Consider the following 15,556-nt stretch of genomic DNA (forward strand, 5'->3'; position numbering starts at 1 on the left):
TGACAAACGGCTCTTGAACTCCTGTCTCGTACTGATCACCGTTGCCAAAAACGACAAGAACTTAAAACTTGATTCATTTGAAAATTGATATAACATCTATTCTTCTTCATCATCATCATCATCACCATCACCGTCCATATAATAATCAAAAAAGAGGCTTCTACTGCTCATTCTTTAATTATTTGATTATCTGATTGAAATTTAGAGGAGCTGCGGAATTTGAACACAGTGGCCTGGAATTAGATTACCTAATTGGGTAATATGTACATACAAGACATGATCCGTGTATTTATCGTGTTGTACGATATAGTTCATAGATCTAATAATACATAGACGGAGGACCACCCCGAAACGATTTCGGGCTACAGGTCTCGCAGCTGTCCATGCACTATAAAAGGCCCCGCCATTAACACTGTCGTCTCAGATGATTTTTAATTTCTTAATATTTGTAAAACACAAGATAGTTCAGAATTCTCTCAATCTGATTTATTTATAGAATTTCATAATAATAATAGTAATAATAATAATAATAGTGAAGGCTTATGAAATATGTAATTGTTTTCAAATTTGGAAGTTATATAGAGAGTTTTGTCATTAACGGCGACGTACGTATATGTCTGTATTATATACTATTGTTGTGTTTTATAAATCACCAAAGTTATCGTAAACAGATCTCCAGTTTTGGTAGAACCCATTGAAAAACTTGATCCCTAGACCAACATCTTGAGAACCAGTAGCAGCTCTGATACTGTGCATAGACAATTGAGCAATACCTAAGTCAATGACACGCGCACCAGTTAGTGACAAAGTTGGGCCAATAGTACCACCAGATCTGGAGTTATTCTTGATTTGGAAGTATTGCAACTTGTCGTCATTCTTCTTGGCTAATTGTTCAACAAAAGCAAGACCAACGTTATCGGTAGCCATATGACCATTAGGATCTAATGACAATGTAACACCGACGTTTGGCTTTGGAGAATGTCTTTCTAAGTAAACTTCCTTGAAGTTAGGATTAAACATATGGTTGACATCAGCAGATAAGATGATGGAGTTAGCATATAGAGTACGGATCTCGGCACAAGTAGCATTAGCATGAGCTTGAGCAACACGGTCCACAATAGATTCTAGTAGACCACCCTTAGCACCTTGTCTTGACATGGATCCGACTTCTTCGTTATCATATAATGCCAATACTGAAAAGTTATCGGATGTTGAAGTATCGACAGTATGAGAATACATGTCTAAAGCCCATAAAGCAGCAAAACTACATAACCTATCATCTAGACGTGGAGCAAAAATGAAATCTTGGTGAATACCACCAATGACACCCTTTTGGACATCAAATAGATCCAGATCTAGTTGAGTCAATTGACAAACTTTTAGACCAGCTAATTCAGCAATGTATCTCAATAAATTGATGCAATGCTTACCAACTAAAGGAGAAGTCTTTTCCTTTTCATTTGGTGGTACAGGAGTACCAGTTGGATAACCTACAATTGGAACAGTTTGATCTTCTTTATCAAATGGACCTTCAGCTGGTTTACCGAAATGTGGAGCCAAAGAAGGAATCTTAGCAATTGGTACAGGGGTACTATCAATTAATTTCTCCTTGATAACGTCAGAATTTTCATCATGATACAAGATACGACCACCAAGACCTAGATCTCTATCTAACCATTGTTCGCTCAAGGCACCACCATAAGGAGCAACTCCTAAAAGATCGAATCCTTCGACATGAGCCTTCAAAGAAGCAGGCTTTAATTTGACGGCTAAGGAATCGATATGAGAACCAATGACACCTGCACCCTTTTCGATAGTCCAATTCTTACCAACAATGAAAGCCACAAGATTAGTACCATTTCTAATAGTATAGAATTTACCACCTTCTTTACCGATACATTTGTCCCAATTACCCTTTTCACAAAGATATTTGAAACCACTCTTATCTAACATATTAGCTGCAAACTTCACAACATGATAAGTAGTTGGATTCTTGTAAGTGAAATCAATGAATAAATCTGCACAATCTTCATAAAGAAACTTTGCATTAACCTCATTGTCATTATTCGAAGAATTAGAAGTATTAATAGTACTTGCCTTAATCTTATTTTCTTCTTGTTCGACAGTTAATAACTGTAAAGTCTTTTTCAATTGTTCAATAATGACTAATTGTTCATCCATATTGTTCATCTTCCCTGTTGATATGTTATCTCTATTTTTATTTTGATTATGTTTAAGTTTTGAAAAGGACAAAAAGAATTTGAATCTAGTCTAAATTAAGATATATAAATCTATGTTTTTTAAAATTCAATTATATTTCAGTATTTATATATAAATTATAAAAGCTAAGAAAAAAAGAAAATACTCCGAATTCATATATATTAGTGAATGTTATGCAAAAGAAAATAATAATGTTAATTGTTAAATTAAAATGACAATAGCATTAATATTTTTAGGGTGTTGTTATCTCATTCACGTAAAGAAGAAATAAACGAACTAGTAGCAGTACTTAGAATGGATTACTAATTAATTAATTAAATTTATATACCAAGTTTAGATAATATTTGTCTATGAGGTTATCTAACTTCAATTATCGGAAAACTTCGCCATGGTAACCAAGGGATGTAACATTTAAACTAATGTTAGTTGATACTTCTTTCAGGTCTCATTGGGCTGATATTATTTTGATTACTATAATAATATCTCAGTACTGTACTGAGTTGTAACCTGAAAATTACTTAACTGACAATTATATCAGGACACCCCTTTTTTTGGCTCTTTGATTAACTGTTAATTCTAACTGCTACCACGGAGTATTCTGTGCGATTTGTTATCTATTATTTTAGTTTTTCTTTCATTTTCTCTCTGTGCGCACACCCTCCCTCTGCCCCCCTCTGCCCCCCTCCGCCCAACCCACTCTTCCCGTTCTCGCTCAAACTAAATTAGTTTAATTGCAAAGGATTATTGATTGATTGATTGATTGAGATCAATTAAAAGATATTAGGACCTTCAAGTTCAACAAAGGATTGGTTGTATATACTTTAGAGAGAATGAAGTCCGTCTTTTTCGAGAACTGTAACAGGTGTATATTATCGATCAACTCTGTTCTCTCGGATTCTTACAAACTTTGTCTTTCTAAAGAAGTAAATTTAAAGGGAAAGTATAAGTCATACATAGAGATACGTCACGTGGGACTTTGGACGATAACAGTTTGAACAGACTGTAAGCATATATGTAAATAATTGTTAAAGGTTTGTAAAAGATGTAGGTTTCGTTGTTGTATTTATCTTAGTTGTGTTTCCATTAAATGAGATCCCACTCAGAAAACGAAAGAATTCATTATCACTTTTAACTCTTTGTTTACTTCAATACACTTTCAACGTCATTTTAGAACAAACACTACATTCAATAATATTTATATAACAAGATAAAAAAACACTCTTCAGAAAATTAGAAAACTTTGAACTTAGTTGTATATCGATAAAAAAACATTACAAAAAGGAGATAATTATAGAGCATTCGTTTTTATTAATACTCACCACTAATCTTGTAAAATTGCATATTTAATTTTCTATTTCCATATAGGAATGGTTGCCTAACCAATAATTAAAGATTGTAAACCCTCTTCCTCTATCTCTTATAAAACAAAATATATATATATGTAATACGTTCATTTAATCATCATTTTGATACATACAAGCTTGATTTCCAATATACATGTTAATAATTGAAATCGTTACAGAATCTGGTGCGTTAATAAAAACGAGAAATAATTCAAAATCTCTAGTTTTTAATCCATTGCCTTTTTATTTTCTTATTAAGATGGGAGATTTACCTCTATATACGTCCGCCTCGGCGGCTAACTCGTTTTCCTTTATTTTTATGTTGTATGCCCTAAATTAGGGTGTTTAATATCACTAACAACGAGACCGCACCAAAATTAAGAAATCGCGAAAAATTATTTGAAATCCTTTTATTACGAGTCAGGCGTTCTGCACTATTTTACTGAGTGCGCCTCTGGATGTGAAAATAACATGACAATTGGCGTCTAAAATATATTTATATATGAAAAGTGAAAGAGTGAGGTCATATTTTCACTAAGAAATAGTCTGAGCCAGAGTTTGACTAACAAACTTTTCTTGACAATTCGCGTTTCTTTATATTGTTATTATTGTTATTGAAAATTTGTTCAGTGCCAGGCGTATTCCTCTCTCTATCCCCAAAGTAACGACATTAATGGAAAAAAGGATAACATAACATGTTAGATGACACGATTAATATCTAGTGTAATGATGATGATGATGGTGATATTAATGAAGGGAAAAGGGGAAAGATCAGATCAAATACATCGACAAAAATCATTTGTTAACGTGTACGAACGTGTATTTTGTTAAATATTTATAATTAATTTTATAACAAGCCCTCAATGACTTAATAGATTGTTCTATGTATACGTATGCATAGAAAATTCATTTCAATTGGCTTAATTATACATCGTTTGTAATATTGATTTAATAAACATATTTTGTAACATTTTTAGTTTTCCTTTGATACCACCATCATTTGAATTAAAATTTTATTTCACTCTCTAATATATATACTTTTCGTGACAATTAGCTTCATTCTTTTTGAATTATTATTATCATTTATCTTTTAAAGCATCAAGACCTCGTAATATCTGACTTTTCCTCAGTGATAACAATTACAATATTCATAATTAATACAAACTATTAGAAAATATTCATATCCTCCAAGAATAAATCTACTTTAATTCATCTTTTTTTATTTTATTTTTTTGAAGCAGAGCAAAAAGTATCCAACTTACTTTACTCTCTTCCTTCTATACTATAACACCAACTATTATTCACTCCTTTTCTCATTTTATTTATTAAAATCACAATTCAATGACCACTAGTGCTATGATTACTATGGATTCAAGAATAAGAAAACCAATTATATCCAGTACCTCAGCAAAAGCTGCTGCAAGAAACGCAATGTTGAAATCTTCAAAGAATAATAATAATAATAATAATCATCAGCATCATCGTTCAATATCGTCATCATCTCCTACCCAATTAGATAGAGTCGTTCAATCTGTCACAGATGCTACAAAGAGGCTGTCTCAAGTTCAATCAATTATGAGCGATCCACATAATAATAACATTAATATCACTTCTACTAATACAAAATCTTCAAAAAGAAAATCCAGAGATACCATTGGACCATGGAAATTAGGAAAAACTTTAGGAAAAGGTTCTTCTGGTAGAGTTAGATTAGCCAAAAATATCGAAACAGGTCAATTAGCTGCTATTAAGATTGTACCAAAGAAAAAGTATATTAGATCAGATAAACCAACTGGGAGAACTCATCAGACTAATTCAAACACAGTAGATTCATTTAATTCTATTTCGTCAAAGGCCTCAACAGCTCTTACTTCTACATATGGACAAAATAAACCAGGAAACTACGAAAGTAACAATGAGAATAAAGAGAATCCAGTAAACCCTTATGGTATTGAACGTGAAATAGTTATCATGAAATTGATCTCACATCCAAATGTTATGGGTTTATATGAAGTTTGGGAAAATAAATCTGAGCTATTTCTTGTATTAGAATATGTTGATGGTGGTGAATTGTTTGACTACTTGGTCTCGAAGGGTAAACTATCAGAAAGTGAAGCTGTCCATTATTTTAAACAAATTATTGAAGGTGTGTCTTATTGTCATTCATTTAATATTTGTCATCGTGATTTAAAACCGGAAAATTTATTATTGGATAAGAAAGCCAAATCTATAAAGATTGCCGATTTTGGTATGGCTGCCTTAGAGTTGCCAAACAAATTATTAGAGACGTCATGTGGCTCCCCTCATTACGCATCTCCTGAAATTGTGATGGGTAAATCTTATCATGGTGCCCCATCAGATGTTTGGTCCTGTGGTATTATTCTCTTTGCATTGCTTACTGGACATTTACCATTTAATGATAACAATATTAAAAAACTCTTGTTGAAAGTACAATCTGGTAGATACCAAATGCCTCATAATATTTCTTTAGAAGCAAAGGATTTAATCTCTAGAATATTAGTAGTTGACCCAAGCAAGAGAATACATACTTCAGATATATTAACGCATCCATTAATTACGAAATATGAAAGGACACCGTTTAACATTCCTGTTAAAAACAACAAAGACTATAATAATGGAAAATCGAATTCGAATTTACACGTCTTAGATGCTGCTGGTCCAGCGATGACAGAAATACAATCTATACATGACATCGATGAGTCGATCTTGAGAAATTTGCAGATTTTATGGCATGGGACATCTCGTGAATTGTTAGTTGCCAAGCTACTTCAAAAACCTACTTCTGAAGAAAAAATGTTTTATTCTTTACTTCTCCAATATAAACAGAAAAATTCAATTCCTCTTGTGAAAACCATCTCTACAAAGAATTCAAACACATTAAACAATTATACTGATTCTACTCCAACAGTTTCTAAAGAGAATTCCTCAATCAGTAATAACATGTTAAGCGACTCAACAAATGGCAACGATACTTCACAAGATCCTCAAACTCCAACTTTGTTACAAAAATCACAATTTAGTATTCCAGCTTTGAAATCAGAAAACTTCAATAAGCAGATTCCAACTATGGCACCCACTTTACCTATCTTCCCTGTCTCCTCATCGAGAACATTTAGAAAGAGTGGTTCTACTTTAACAATGCGTTCCAATGTGTCAATGTCCACATCTAAATCTGGAGTCTCATTACGTAAATCTATGTCCAGAGGGACACTAGCACATTCTAATTCAAATATATCGATTCAAAATAAGGCTAAAAATACCAACGTACAGGTTCCTACAGGTAAGGTTAGGAGAACATTACATAACTCAGAGTCAAAAAGATCATTATATTCTTTGCAATCAATCTCTAAACGTTCCGTGAATCTAAACGATTATCTACTAAATGATGAGACAAACAATTATAATTTACCTCCATTACCAAGTCTTACCTCAAACAATGATTTTGAGGTACTATGTAATCAAATTCTGTTTGGTAATGCGTTAGATAATATTCTAGAAGAGGAAACTACTGATATAACCGATGAACGAACACATTTATCCAAGTACTCCAACAATAGTGACGACACATTGAAAAAACCAGAAGAAGTAATGGAAATGGATGGACAAAAAGACTTTATAGCTGCATTCACTCTTCCTGATACTACTAAACAACAAGGACAATATTCTGAAAGCCTATTAGATACTCATAACAATTCTGAGTTTTCAAATAGTGTTGAAGTTTCTCAGAGGTCACCTTTAAAGAATATTACAAATTCATTCGAAACTACTGAGAATGAATTTAGTTTTACGAAGCAAAAATTGCCATCATATTCAATTCCTCGTCAAGAACTACCACCTATTCCACAGTCTTTCTCTCCATCCAAAAATTTATTAACTAATAAATTTAAAGATCAAAGTGGGCATCAGAAGATTGAAAAGAACAGATTATTATCTGACCCTCAACCCCAACAAATAAGAAAATCTTCCCTTGATCCCCGTCGTAACCTTTCCCAACCGCAGGATACTTTAATTTCAAAAATGTTAAGGGGTTTACCAAAGAAGAATGCTTCAAAGTCCACGGAATGGAATTATAAGAGAGGGTCTCTATTTGCAACTGTGAATAACGGTCTAGACGGTTTACTAAAGGAAAAAGGTACGCCTAAAGTTTCAATTCCTAACCAAACAAAAGAGATTGAGAATAGTGTAAAACATAACACAGGATATGAAAGTTATGATAGTGAAATTTTAGCCCATTCTAGTACTATTAAAAATTTCCCAATTGATACTCCATCATCAAGACTGAACCAAACCAACACCTTTAAGGATTTGTCGCAATTTCTAAATTTTGATAGAAGCTCTATAAATTTTGATGTCAGAGATAATATTGATCAGGACAATGCACAAGTAACTACTACTCAACATAGCCAGAAAATATCCTTAGCTCCCCAAAGGCCAATGACAAATATATCGTTATCTCCAAATTTCGATCTTACCGCCGGATTACATGACTTATCGAACGACAATACACAGAATACATCTGCGGAACTAAATTCGGATGTTGCTGAAATTTCTGATATGACATTTGCGTTAGAAATTCCAACCAGTACATTTACAGCGCAAGCTGTTACGATATCTAATGGCGGAGTTTACCATAGAAATTTTAATGATCTACCAAATAAGTCAAATTCTGAACAGAAAGTACTTGATCAAGAAACACTGAACCAAAATAATGGACTAAGTAACTCTATTAGTGAAAGGAACAATACCAGCATGTCATTCACAGACAAAAATGTTAACATATTTGAAGATGCATTAACTGATTCAACGTCCTATATAACGGCATCAAGTGATGACCAAAGTGCAATTGTTCACAAGAAGGCAGTTTCAATTGGAACCTCGAACACTAACAATATTGTTACCCGCAGCCCAGATGTAAGAGTCAGTCTATATGTAAACAATAATGGAGATTTTTCTGGTAAGCCAATTAAACGTGAGACAACCGAGGAGCTAATATCCAGATTTAAACTCTCTCCAGATGTTTCGAATGGCCATCTGATCCAAAAAAGATATTCATCACCACCATCCAAGAGACAATCTGATGTCCTTCATATTTCTCATAGTATAATGTCTATGTTTAAGGATCTTGAGGAAGACCAAAATGATGATCCATCTCAAGCTGATCTTTTGAATGATGGGACTGACGAGATTTCAGTCGCGCAAGATCCCAGCAGTAAGCATAATAGGGTAACCATGATTTTTGATGACGATAACAAGACCAAAACTGAAGGCATATCTGAAGAGGCTCCATCTGAACATACCACTGAAAGAAAAACAGATCTAGACGTAGACCATAAAGCAGAACCAATAACAAAAAAGAAAATTGTCAAAAAACCAGCAACAACAAGTAATAAAAATACAAAAAACGAAACAATTGCTAAATCCCCAACTGTTACCAAAAAGGGTATTACTGACTCCAAAATAAAACCACAGAAGAAGAGTTGGTTCAACAAACTTTTCCAGGGCTTAAGTATAAATTCGTCTCAGATATCGCAGGATCACCAAACAAAAATGTCTTTTGAAAGCTTGCATAGTTTAGCGGTTGACTACTTTGGAAGAAATGGAATAAATTACAGTCTGAAAGGATTCGATAAGAGAGAACACTATGAGAAGGTTGATTACGATTGTAAGTTTATCGAAGGTAATTTTAAGTTCAAGGTTAAAATTGTTGGAAATTTCAAGAAATCAACGTTAAGTATTTCTAAGAAAAGCAAAGCCAATGATACTAATGCCCAGATACAATTTGAAAAACTAAACAATAATGTAACCGCCATTATTAAGAAACTAGACACTGTTCAAAACTGAGAAAAAACTCACCAAACACAAACTATTATATAAATACTTTCACATATATCGGTATTTACATCATAATACCAATCTTTTTTAAATAGTTGCATTCAATTCTAAAATACTATGTAGATAAATTGAAAATTTATTGATCACTTGACTTCTATGTCAAATTATATACGATATTCTAGACTGCTATAGTCAAATAAAATATCTTCAAATCCATAGGAACAATACTATTTTCATCGCTATTATTCTTTTACGGTGATATATAATATACAGATGTTGAAAATGCTAATTGAGTAATATGTAATATGGAATGTCATAATACATGAGTAAATGGGTTAACGCTTACGTTGTTTCTTCCATTTGAAAGAGACGTTACCCTTTTTATCCACAATTTTTTTCTTAGAACCATTCTTCATAACTTCTCTTTGCATATCCATACGTCTTTGAACTTCTTTCAGTTTATTTTCTCGTTCAATATGCTGTTTGACGATCTTAAATTTTTTGACTTTCTTCTTATCAAGGGATTCCTTTGGCATTATAGAATCTACAGCATCTAAAGAGGCTTTCGTTAGACTCATTGTTAATTGATCCTTTGTAAGTCTATTTTCTCGTCTGTTTAACATATCGTCTGTAGTGTCAAAGAACTCAGCAGCATCGAAATTATCTCTTTCTTCTCTATTCTCTGTAAATACGGTATGTTTACCACTAGCCTGGAACATTAATTTATTTGTCTTCTTCTTTAATTGATTTAATTCTTGTTGTCTCATAGTTCTCACATAGTTACTATCCTGACTCTTCAACAATTTTACCTGATCCATCGAGAGAGATTCATCTTCATCTTCACCACGACGAGATGTTATTAGTAGTCCCTTCGAATCTACTTTTCTAGAATTCATCCCATAGTAAAACTCATCAGGATTACGTTCTTTGGCCCTAGTCTTCAATACTTTCAAAGTATTCTGTTTCTTATGATAATCTTGAGCACGCTTAACATAATCTTTGTGCTTTTCAAGGAAACCTAGTCTTGCACGACTAGTAACCTGAGAACGCTCTCTGTGCTGCCTTTTTTGCACATCATGAACTAATTTTGCCATTCTGATTCCAAGTCGGTATAGAGTTGATTGCTTTTATCCACTTACTCTTGAATATTCAATCCCTTGTTGATGTATCTGTCTATCATTTGTTAAACACTTTTTTCTTGTAATTTTTCCATTTAAAATTTTATCGATGAGGTTTAAAATTTTCATTTTTTTTCAATTTTTTCAAAATACGCACGGCATTAGGGTTTTTGGACTGATGAAAATGAAGGCTAACATTTAAGAAAAGAGAGAAACAATGGATTTTAGAAATAGAAATGAATGATGAATTATACGTTTTATACCCATGAATAAAGACATTAGTTGACTAAAAGGACTTTAATAGTGGCAATACCCTAATCAGATAAAGGAATAATGATTCGCGAGGAGTTACCTGGGTTTGAGGAATGTTTAAAGTATAGTATATTGGGGAAACGTAGTTTCCTAACGTTTGTAAGAAACGATTTCATTGCTGATAAAGTTGAAAGAGAGAATCTTGAACAAGCTACAGTTGCCCCACAATTCCTAGTTGAAAGAGCAGTGGGTCATTTGTTACATGGATTAAGATATAAATGTACGATTTTGAACGAGATCTCATTGTCGTACTTAAGTTTAGGAGATGAGCACGAGTCAGATATTCGATATGATATACGAATCATCCCGGATTTGAATGCGTTGACTAATGAGGAACAGATCTTGCTGGCAAAACATATGGTGGTCGATTTTACAATAACTGAACCTCTGAATGACTTGACGATGGACCAACCAGTTCAAATATTTATTGGGATCGTACCATGGTCTGTGGATACACCTGAACAATTAGATGGCAATGTCACGAAACCACACAAGACTGTATTGAAACCTAGTATTACAGTCATGGATTGGTTAAAACATAAATTCTGGATCGCTGGATCGATGCCTGATGAGAGTCTTAACTTGGAACATCGTAACATACCAGGAACTACTGTTTCGAACGACAATACTGCTACTACTGATGATGATGATGACGACGACGACGAAGATGCCGATATACCTGAGACGATAGAGAGTATACAAATCAAAAATGACTTTTCAGAGGTTCATATCGAGCCATCTGTACGACGTTATATCCTTGACATCATGATACATTTACGTATGCACCGGTTGGCGTATCATAGTAAAGGTGGTGGTATAATCAGAGATGCTTTAGATAGTATGATCCTCTTATGCAAATTGTACAGTTACGATCAAGGTAAGAATTATGTGACACCAAATGTTGTGAAACAAATGAGTTTCATATATTTCCCCATGCATTTGGTATTAATTAATAGTGCGAGACGAGACCCCAGTCGATTATATGGTAGTGATTATAAATTAATTCAAGAATTTTTAGATAATGTATCAAAAGTGAAGATGGAAATGTCAGCAAAATTAGATAATCCATTATTTTTGGAATATCTAGTTGTAGAGAATACGATAAACAAGATTGTTCCGGCCATTTAAAGGTATATAGGTCGGCTTCTTCCCCTATTCTACGGAGAGAGAGTGTATATATGTATATATGCATATACACGTATATATATATAATATCGTGATCTATTTATAACTATTATGTATAGATGAACATAAACAAAACTTTTTCGATGACGAGAACAATTTGTAGACGTTTTATGACGAAATTGAACAAAACAACAACAACAAATGTAAATAAAGAAACGCGAAAAGACGATAGTCTGGAAAAACCATCTGATGAATAAATGGCATTCTTTATTCGGAGTCTGATTATTCACTAAAACAACAGCGATAACAACGAGAACATTGAGTCGAACTATCCTCAAACAAGCTTAAAACAGGCTTGTTGATACAAGAGCAAACTAACATCATAAATAGACTGAGGAGACAGGCCAGAGAGGTCCCTGCAGTTGTCAACATGAAATGCAAAATGAAAAAAAAGATACACGAATGAGTACGAAGTTGATTGATTTCTAATGCCCTTTACTCATATGGGTCAGATAATTGTTAGTTAGACCCGCACAACGCGAAGAACACAATTTTTTCTTACAGGGAAAGGAGAAAGGAGTCTCGACTAAGCACTGTTCCCACCTCCTCGATCCACGCGTTTTGTCTCTTTCGGTAAAAAATATTTAAAAATATATATTCTGTCTCATACTAAAACGCGTATCACCATTATATTGTCTCTATTATATTCGCGCACAGCGTGAAATATTGATTCCTAATTGGGGAGACGCGTCTCTTCATTTATTAATAATTGTTTATTTTAACGACTGCACCTACAAAGAGCTAAGTGAAGTGTAAAGGTGGGACGTACATCATATGGACGTGTATCTTCTTTCATCAAATATTTGGTTGCAGGTTACTATATTTGGTTCTATCTGTTGATATTGATAACCGTATTGAGCCAACACAGGGTTTTTTGGGCTGGACGGAGGGCCAGGTCGTGTTCTTCTACTATTCTATCAGCTATCAACTCCCATACGTATCTGTGACAACTTTGATACGTCAAATGAAGTAAGGGTATCTGTTTAATATTTTTTCTTTTTCTTGCTGGTAAGTGTGTGCATATGTAAAACAATGTTTGCATAAGCAAACGGTAGTAGTAGTAGTATTCCTAATGTATTTGGAGTGAAAGTTAATAAGTTTTATGTAAACAAGTATTCTCTAGTCAAAAGAGGGAAAAGAGAGTTATTCTCCGCTATGATCTGAGTATAGCATGCTAGACGGTGGGTGTTTTATTAAAGTTTCTTCTTCTATAGGAGCCACCATACCGAAACTTTAAAATAATAATAACAACAACAAGAAGAACAAGAACTCCTTTGTGTAAGAATGTTAAAGACATTTCAAAGAAGAACAACCTTAGCCAAATAATTGTGTATGTCTTTCTAAGGATTGCGTGGTTTTTCTTATTGTTATTCTGGTCTGGATTCTTTTTTGTTTTTGTTTGTTTATTGAATTTTCCTACTATTCCTACTAGTTTATTTGTTTACCAGATCTATTTGCGTAAGGTTTACTACTCATCAACAAGACAAACTAAAGTTTCTAAAATCATATATAAATAGGAATAGTATCCTTCTCAAAAAAAAAAATTTCCTCTCATTCATATTTCTTTCTTACCAATATTTCTATTCAATTATAAAATAAAAAACACTACCAAACTAATTCATTCGTTTCTTCCCTCCCACACACATATATATTAATTCAAAAATGCAATTCTCTACTGTCTCCGTTGTTGCTCTATTCGCTCTAGCTAAGTTCGCTGCTGCTGAAAACAAGGCTGCTGCCATCTCTCAAATTACTGACGGTCAAATCCAAGCTACTGCCGGTACTGCTTCTGTTGCTAAGACTGCTTCTGCCTCCGCTGGTAAGACCACTGTTGTCACTGCCACTAACACTGTCAAGGAAACCTCTACTAACACCGCTACTCTACACGAACAATCCAGTAACGCTGCTGGTAAGCAAGTTGTTGGTTTCGGTGCTGTTGCCGTCGCCGCTGCTCTATTATTGTAAGGAATAATATTATAAATTAAAAAAAAAATATTAGTAATTTAATATTTTAATTTTATCTTATTTATTCATTTATATATATATATATACATTATTTACTTTAAAGAATCGGTTTATTTTTTTCACGTTTCATTTTTAAAACAATAAGTAGAGGTAGCAAAAAACTAATATTCTCAATGTAACATATTACAAAGAATATTACTGTGCAAAAAAATTGTCTGACTAAATAATACAATAATAAACGGCTGGTGAAATCTTGAAACCAAAACCAAAACATGTAATTACTGGTAACGTAAAGAACAATCTTCTCGAAATGTAAATAACTTCTATTGTTCATCTTGTCATACAACTACGAATTTCGCTCGGTAAGACAGCAAACCTAACAATATTTCAGGGTTTTAATAATAGTATGTTGCAACCTCATCAACGAAATTTAGATAAACAAAACTTCAACTCTCCAAAGGTTCGTTTATCTAAAAATAGATTTCTCTAGATCTCACACCTTTCGAGCATTATTCATTTTTCTTCGTGACTTCTTTTTCCTAGCAGAATATTTCGATGACCAAAGACAAAATGGATCGATCATATGGCTATATTGCTTGCTCTCTTTCCCCCTGTCGATAATAATAAACCGGTTTATAGATATCCTATGTCCATGACGTCAGCGGGGGAGATGAAGGGAGAGACAAAAAGAGAATGGCAATTCAACATTTAGAGTCATATGCCCAGAAATAGCCGTAGCAAATACCCTGTCCTGTCTTGTCCCTTTTAGTTTCAACCAGCTCCATTTAAAAACAGAAAACAGTCTGCACCCACACACCACACGTATATATATATACTCAAATTTCTCAGAATCCAGCGCAGCACTATCAGAAAATGAATGCTTCTTGTCTTTTTTTTCTTTTGACCCCCTTCTTCTGCTTCCTAAATAGAGGGAGGGTTCCCCAATTAGGAAGCTCGCAACATGAAATATCATTATTTGAGTACTGATCCTTACTTAATGGTCCGTTCGCTATTACCGAATTTGTTATCACTTTACCGGAAAGGGATATTAGATTGCATTAATTGCTAAAAGAGCTTTTTCTTTCTTTTTTTATCGTTGGTCACACACACAAACACACAAAACATTCTTCAATAATAACAGCATAAACTGTTTCATATTACGATTACTATTATTATTAGTGCTGTGCAATGCAATTAACTAATCCTTTTGTGTAACAACTTATAATCAGTTTTTTGTTGTCTCTTGACCTTGCTAAAAATACTATTTGTTATTGTAATGTCAATTACGTACCATTTTTGGGTGCAAGATAATCTATTATACAGCAATCCTTTGTTATTATTGTTATGGTTATCAAGTATTTGTGTTTTCATTAATTTATTAAATATCTAAAATTAAACTGTTCAAGAAATGTTTTTAATTGTTTTTTTTGCTATATATAAAGCAATGTAATATCCTTTACCGTACTTCTTATTTTTTAATTTCTTTATTATTCCATTCTTAACTTTCAAACATTTTCTGTGTTTTAAATATTATATAAAAATCCAAACAGAAATCAATCA

At 33.2% G+C, this 15,556-nt stretch overlaps 5 protein-coding genes across 5 annotated transcripts; 3 read left to right on the forward strand and 2 right to left on the reverse strand.

Moving 5' to 3' along the window:
• Window positions 1-642: 642 nt before the first annotated feature.
• APE1 (metalloaminopeptidase APE1) lies at window positions 643-2,181 on the reverse strand (the record flags this gene model as incomplete). The annotated part of the gene is made up of 1 exon (XM_041553060.1): window positions 643-2,181. The coding sequence occupies one exon, from the start codon at window positions 2,179-2,181 to the stop codon at window positions 643-645; it is 1,539 nt and encodes a 512-aa protein (XP_041408994.1).
• Window positions 2,182-4,904: 2,723 nt separating this feature from the next.
• Window positions 4,905-9,425, forward strand: HSL1 (protein kinase HSL1; the record flags this gene model as incomplete). The annotated part of the gene is made up of 1 exon (XM_041553061.1): window positions 4,905-9,425. One exon carries the CDS (start codon window positions 4,905-4,907, stop codon window positions 9,423-9,425), a length of 4,521 nt encoding a protein of 1,506 aa, XP_041408995.1.
• Window positions 9,426-9,751: 326 nt separating this feature from the next.
• On the reverse strand, window positions 9,752-10,510 carry UTP11 (rRNA-processing protein UTP11; the record flags this gene model as incomplete). The annotated part of the gene is made up of 1 exon (XM_041553062.1): window positions 9,752-10,510. One exon carries the CDS (start codon window positions 10,508-10,510, stop codon window positions 9,752-9,754), a length of 759 nt encoding a protein of 252 aa, XP_041408996.1.
• A 357-nt stretch (window positions 10,511-10,867) lies between these two features.
• MTC2 (Mtc2p) lies at window positions 10,868-11,974 on the forward strand (the record flags this gene model as incomplete). The annotated part of the gene is made up of 1 exon (XM_041553063.1): window positions 10,868-11,974. The coding sequence occupies one exon, from the start codon at window positions 10,868-10,870 to the stop codon at window positions 11,972-11,974; it is 1,107 nt and encodes a 368-aa protein (XP_041408997.1).
• Window positions 11,975-13,693: 1,719 nt separating this feature from the next.
• CWP2 (Cwp2p) lies at window positions 13,694-13,996 on the forward strand (the record flags this gene model as incomplete). The annotated part of the gene is made up of 1 exon (XM_041553064.1): window positions 13,694-13,996. The coding sequence occupies one exon, from the start codon at window positions 13,694-13,696 to the stop codon at window positions 13,994-13,996; it is 303 nt and encodes a 100-aa protein (XP_041408998.1).
• Window positions 13,997-15,556: the final 1,560 nt, after the last annotated feature.

Source organism: Maudiozyma barnettii (assembly GCF_903064755.1).
Source record: "Maudiozyma barnettii strain CLIB 1767 genome assembly, contig: KABA2_13, whole genome shotgun sequence".
Lineage (NCBI taxonomy): Eukaryota > Fungi > Ascomycota > Saccharomycetes > Saccharomycetales > Saccharomycetaceae > Maudiozyma > Maudiozyma barnettii.